Below are 6384 nucleotides of genomic sequence, written 5' to 3' on the forward strand. Positions count from 1 at the left end.
TTTCTATCTTTACACTCTAAATACTTGACTTGCATGCCTTTTGTGTTTTCCACGATGTGAACTTTCAATATGTAGACACAAGCCTGCTTTTATTTCAGAAATATTTTCCTCAATTACAGTTTTAAGTAATTCTTTTATTTTGTTGTTTTGGTTTTCTTCTTTGTGGGACTTGATTTATATGTCTGTTGGGTCTCTACTGACTTTTTTATACTTAAGGCTTTCTCTGTAATCATTTTAAAGCTGTTTTTAATTTTTATTTTGTGTTCTTTGCTTTCCTTATTTTCCTTCCTTAGTTTTTATTTGTGCATTGTTTTTCTCCTTGTCTTCGATTTCTTTTCTGAGCTCCGTCAGATTTCACTTCACATCTTCCTGCTACCTTGCTATCGCTTCTTTGAATTTCTATATTTCTGCTTTATGTGGTTCTTCATACTTTCAATTTGTTTCAGTAATTTTCCATGTTCATTTTAGAATATCCATCTTTTCAGTTTTGTGGTGGCATTTTACTTAGGACTTTTAAAATCCCATTTTAATGTATATATTTTTGACATTTTATTTATTTATTTTGAGAGGGAGAGAGAGCACGTTAGCGTGTGCAGGGGAGGGGGGAGGGCAGGGGGGAAGGGCAGAGAGAGAGGGAGAGAGAGAATCCCAAGCAGGCTCTGTGCTGTCAGCACAGCAGGGCTTGAACCCGCAAACTGTGAAATCATGATCTGAGCCAAAATCAAGAGTCAGATGTTTAACCGACTGAGCCACCCAGGCACCCCAAAATCCCATTTTAAATGTTTTTAAGTTTTGCGACTCATTTCTGCCTTCAAAATTAGTATTTTTGTATGGCTTATGTGATTTCCAAATTTCTTTCTTATTTTAAAATCACTAGATATTCAAGGACCAGCTATTGAAAGGAATAGAGTAGGAGCGGGGGTACGGGTGTAGGGGGTTGGGAGGGAGTATGGGGGGTTAGCAAGGGGGTTAGAAGGGGTTTCTTAGTTTCTTAGCTCAAGGGCTCCCTCCTCCGTTGCTACAATAATGGGCAGTTCCTTAAATACTTGGGCTTTTCCCGATTCTTACGTACTGGTCTGAAACAAGAGGTCTCCTACCATCAGCCATGGCCAGAGAGATACTGCTCCGGTGTTTCAAGATGATGACCTCTCTCCTCAATACGTCTCCTCCTTCTCCCGGATGCATTTTCTTATTTCTTTTCTTTCGACACCTCCCAGCACTGTACCTTACCTTTCTTGTTCTCAGCCCTGCTCACCTCAACTTCCCACTCAAGGTGCACACTCTTCCTTCTAGGAGGTGAATATTTGCTGATGTTTGGAAGTGTAAGTAGGGGATGGACCAGGGGCATGAACAGTGGCAGGAGAAAAAAAGAGTGGATGGTGGCATGCACTGTTCAGTGTCTTCATCGACGTGCATTTCAGCTGCTCCCAGCATGCTTTCCTGCAGCAGTTGGAAATCCAGTGACTATGTGTCCCAGACTCTTTCATCTCCAGGACTGCAGATGTGATTCAAGTTCTTACAATCAAATGCATTCACACAATAGCTGGATTCTTCTGCTTGAACTACCTGGACTGATTTCTTTCCACTGCATCTGAATCATACCCGACACACACTATTATATTTTTACATTATGACACTTATATTTTCAGCACCCCTTATTAACATTGGCACCAATGGTTACATGTGTATATTCCATGTATATAGTTTATTTAGATGTTACTGTCCGTTACACTCTTTTCTTCATTCACATGTTTCCTTGAATTCTTTTTTTCCTTTTTAAAAAAATTTTTTATTTAATTTTGAGACAGAGACAGAGCATGAGTGGGGGAGGGACAGAGAGAGGGGGAGACACAGAATCCAAAGCAGGCTCCAGGCTTTGAGCTGTCAGCACACAGCCTGATGCTGGGCTCGAACCCACAAACCATGAGATCATGACCTGAGCCGAAGTCAGCTGCTTAATCAACTGAGCCACCCAGGCGCCCCTTGAATTCTTTTTTTTAATTATTGATGATAATTTTCTTTGATATTTTTGATCACAACAGTGACTTTTTGTTGTGACAAGTGAAAAACTGAGAAACTAGTATGTATAATGGAAAACCTAGTTGGGGCGCCTGGGTGGCGCAGTCAGTTAAGCGTCCCTCTCTTGATATCAGCTCAGGCCATGATCTCATGGTTCGTGAGTTCAAGCCCTACATCGGACACTGTACTGACAGCATGGAATCTGCTTCAGATTCTTGCTCTCCCTCTCCCCTTCTCTCTCTCTCTCAAAATAAATAAATACACTTTTTTAAAAAAGGAAAGCTTACTTATCTTGCTTTTTCCTATTCCCATCACAGTGATGTAAGCAATGTTAATAGGGTAGCATATATTCCTTCATAACTTTCTCCTCTTTCCTACATAAATAAAGCCATGCATAGTAGTTTTATGTGTTTCTACCAAAGTATTATCAAACACATATGTTACCCTCTAACTTGTTTTTTTCTGTTGGTATGATTTTGTGAACATTGCTAGGATTCAGTAAACAGAGATCTAGTGATATTCATGCCTTTTCTATTTATAAGTATAATAGGATCACATCAGACATGATGAGTTTTTTGATGAAACAATACTTTTTTGTTTCTTTTATTTACCCTTTTTTCTTCTCCTATCCTACCTTCCTAACCTCTATCCCCTCATCAACTGTTTGGTGAACCTCTACTAATAGGATGTGCAGCCTTCTTAATAGAACCATAGCCAGATTTGTTTAATATAACTATATTAAGAACACACTCTCACTATGTGCAAAAAAAACCCAAACAATAGGAGGTAATGTCCAGGTAAGACGAGGAAAGGACAGTGGCCTGAGCTGTTCTGAGCAGGTCTTAGCATGACATTAAAGTTTTCATTTGCACACCATGTCACAAAGGACCTTTCTCCATCATATATAAAGAGTGCTTAAAAATGAAGAAGAAAAGGGCTAATGAATCTATAGAAAAGTGAGCAAAGGAAAAGAAGCTTTCAGAAAAAGAAACGTCAGGGGCTCCTAAAATGTGCAAACATGGAAATGTGAGAGATGCTAACTAAAGCCATCAGTAAAGTATCATTTCTCACCTACCAGACTGAGACATTAGTCTCATCCCCACATCAGACCCACCGTGTGTGCCTGGAATGGCACAGGACGTGTCGCCCACTGCCGGTGCGCATACAAAATGGTACAGCCCCCACTGAGCGCATTAAGCCAAGATTGTAAAAATTTCAAAAGCACTTAAAAAATGGTAACTCTAGGAGTCGATGGATATGTTCATGAGCCTGGTTGTGGTAATCGCTTCACAATGTACACACACGTGAAAACATCATATCGTACACATTAAATAAATATAAAATCCATTTGTCAACCGTACTGCACTATGCCAGGAAAAAATTTCAAATGCATTTAATCTTTGTACTAACAAATCTGCTTCTGGGAAGCAAGCTTGCAAGTTAATGCAAAAAGTCACATGTGTATTTTGTAATAGTAAAAGACTGGAAACCACTTGAGACAGCGACAGGTGTGGGTTTATGGAAAGTGAAGATAATTCATAAATGATTTACCCTGTAGCCTTGGAAACGCGTGCGCGCGCGCGCGCGCACACACACGCACGGGTGCGTGCACCCACCCACCCACCCCCACACACTCACACACCCCAAGGGAAATCACCAATCAACCCAAGTACTAGCACATTATCAGAAACCAAAAACTTAAACCAACCCGAGTACTTTTCACCCATCCAAAACGTCTCTTCCCTCACTTCCAGAGTTAACCACGATTCTAGATTTTGTGTGTATATGGCTTCCTCATTTTCATCTACCCCCGAGTAAATGAGTTTTACCGCATATCTAAGTACACCTAGACAATCTATTAGTTTGCCTTCGTTTTGAGCCTTAGACACACGCGTGTAATTCAAAATATTTTCTTGTGAGACTTGAATTTTTCACCCAGCATTAGTTTGATTAGAGTCGCTCTGTGAGATCTAGAATCCCGCCTTCCCTATGACTTTCGTGGTGCGTCTCAGAGACTACCCGTTGAAATAGCAAAGTGAGGTGATTTGTCGTTAGACTTGCAAAGCAGATTTCCCTTCAACAGTTTTTCTCAGGGCCAGGAAGGCATGAAAGAAAAGCCTCAATGCTGGGAGGGGTGAACAGTTAGGACAGATCTGGGTGGGGCCCACAGGAACAGGAGTAACGGGGGAACTCAGAACACTGCACCTGCCAGCCAGCCCTGCTTCTCTGTGAGAAAGTGGGACAGCTCCCAGGCTGATGTGACATGGTATCTGCCATTTCTCTTCCGTGAACAATCCTTGGGGAAAGTCCCACGGCCCCTCCCAGGATAGGGGTGGATACTTCCTGGTAGAATTAAGAAAATGTAGGTCTTGTGCCAGAGACAAGCACAGGCCCGCCCCCTGGCTCCAGGCCACGCTGGACAGCATAAAACGGGCTGGCCTCAGCTCTTGGCCACACGCATCTTCCTGACATCATGAGGCCCAGCAGCTTCTTGGTCCTGGCGGTGTTCCTTATCCTTGGGACTCTGGCAGCACAGGCGGCTGTCATAGGTGAGTAGACAAATGGCCTGGGTGAGGCTGGATTGGGCCCTGGCAGGGAGCACTCTGGGGCAGCAGGCAGGGCTGGATCGCATGCTTTGGTCTGTGGCTGCTTCCGCTGTATCCAGAGAGAGCAGAAGTTGTCCAGTAGAATCATGTGCTTTCCATGCTAAGACTGAGCTATCAGGACCATTGCCGGACAAAGCGTGGCCATGTGGCGTTGGCCTCAGGGGTTGATGGCTGGGCAGAATGTGCAATGAAGTGGGGAACCCCAGGAATCTGGGCCTGGGTGTGGGGTTTGCCTGTCTGCCCCCAGAAAGCACCTGAGTAATCAGCCTCTAAAAGGAGGTTGCACACCAACAAGACCTCAGAAATCCTGTCGTTTGAAGACCCCCATTTTACCAAGGAGGACATTGATTGTCCAGACAACCTCCAGAGCCAGGAGGGAGCTCAGGGCTCCTGGCGTATGTCTCAGGGCTCTTTCCCCACCCCCCAAGTTGCCTCAGAGATGACAATGTGTCCTTCTCACCTCTGGAAGTCACCCCTGTCTGGCCTCTCCTCCTGAGAGGACTTGTCATGGAGGGCAGGGGGAGAAATGGATACCCAAGGGAACCGTGGTCCTGTAGACCCTCTCCCCAAAGCCCAGAGCACAGCTTTCCTAGGGCACAGACCCCAGCTAGCCCAGATGACCCTGCCCCATCTCCGGCCATGGTTTGGGAAACACGGCAGAGAGCAGTGGTTGGACGAAGAGGAAAGACTAGATAGTGAAGCAAGCGCACTGGGTCTAAATGTGGCTACATTTCTTCTTTCAACCGTTCCTCCTAAAGGGCAAGGCACAGACAAAGGTCGTGTTCTGGTCAAAGGACAAGATCCGGTTAGAGGTCAAGACCCAGTCAAAACCAAAGATCTGCTCAAAGTTCCAGTGTCCACTAAGCCTGGCTCCTGCCCCAACATTCTGATGCGGTGTGCCATGATGAACCCCCCTAACCGCTGTTTGAGGGATACCGAGTGCCCCGGGGCCAAGAAGTGCTGTCAGGGCCCTTGTGGGCTGGCCTGCTTGGATCCCCAGTGAGGTGAGAACCTGGTGGAGCAGGAGGAGACCCCGAGGGCACAGAGAAGGCTGAGCAATGGGAATGAGCCTGGGTGGGTGAGAGGGAGGCTGTGGAGAGGGGATGGAGGGACTGAGGCTCTTTGAGCCTGTAACTGACGACCTGAGAGGGCCGTCACGTGGACGTGATCCTGCCCTCCACTGCCTCTGAGTGCTTTGACCGGCCGAATCACTTCTCTGGTCCTCTTCTCTCCCGGCCAGGTGGGGCGTGTCCTTGCTGCCCCTGTGAAGTCCCCAGGGCTGCTGGCCCTGGCCCTGTCGCACCACCCTCTCCGGCCAGCGCATTCTCGCTCTCATTCAGGATGCCCGAGACCGGACTTGGCTGCTTCTCTCGTTGACTTTGCAATAAAAGACCACTTTCTGCTCCATTTGCTTCTGGCTCCCATGATTTTTGTGCTCCTGGAAGCCCCAGGGAGATGGGTGAGGGGCTGAGTGTCCCTCCCCTCAGCGGGATGTGAAGGAGAGCAGGGGTGGAAGAGGCCCATTCCTAGGGCTTCATATGAGAACTCCACTAACTGACCCCACAACTGGAGTCTCCATTTCGTTAGGGGATGCTGCCTTTCGCCTAAGACCAGGGAATAAAAAACAAAAGGTTGCACAGACAGCAGGCAGTTTCTTTCCAATCGACCCCACATCCTGACCCCGCTACTGCCAGCCCGACAGTGTGACCAGCCAGCTCCAGTGGCCCTCCCTCCTTTCCTTTCTTGTTCCCCAGGGATC

General features: G+C 46.3%; 1 protein-coding gene across 1 annotated transcript; it reads left to right on the plus strand.

The window, feature by feature from the left end:
• Nucleotides 1-4414: 4414 nt before the first annotated feature.
• On the plus strand, nt 4415-6032 carry PI3 (peptidase inhibitor 3). Its single transcript, XM_086702308.1, has 3 exons — nt 4415-4568; nt 5384-5629; nt 5866-6032. The coding sequence occupies exons 1-2, from the start codon at nt 4493-4495 to the stop codon at nt 5626-5628; spliced, it is 321 nt and encodes a 106-aa protein (XP_086558434.1). The 5' UTR covers nt 4415-4492; the 3' UTR covers nt 5629; nt 5866-6032.
• The last annotated feature ends 352 nt before the right edge of the window (nt 6033-6384 follow it).

This window comes from Puma concolor, chromosome A3, assembly GCF_028749965.1.
Source record: "Puma concolor isolate L17-30 chromosome A3, mPumCon1.1.hap2, whole genome shotgun sequence".
In the NCBI taxonomy this organism is placed as follows: Eukaryota; Metazoa; Chordata; class Mammalia; order Carnivora; family Felidae; genus Puma; species Puma concolor.

What these genes read in the sequence shown, in the direction of transcription:
- PI3 (XM_086702308.1), top strand. Translation starts at nt 4,493, where the DNA reads ATGAGGCCCAGCAGCTTCTTGGTCCTGGCGGTGTTCCTTATCCTTGGG. An exon ending in AGCACAGGCGGCTGTCATAG is followed by an intron (nt 4,569 to 5,383) that starts GTGAGTAGACAA and finishes TTCCTCCTAAAG; the next exon opens with GGCAAGGCACAGACAAAGGT.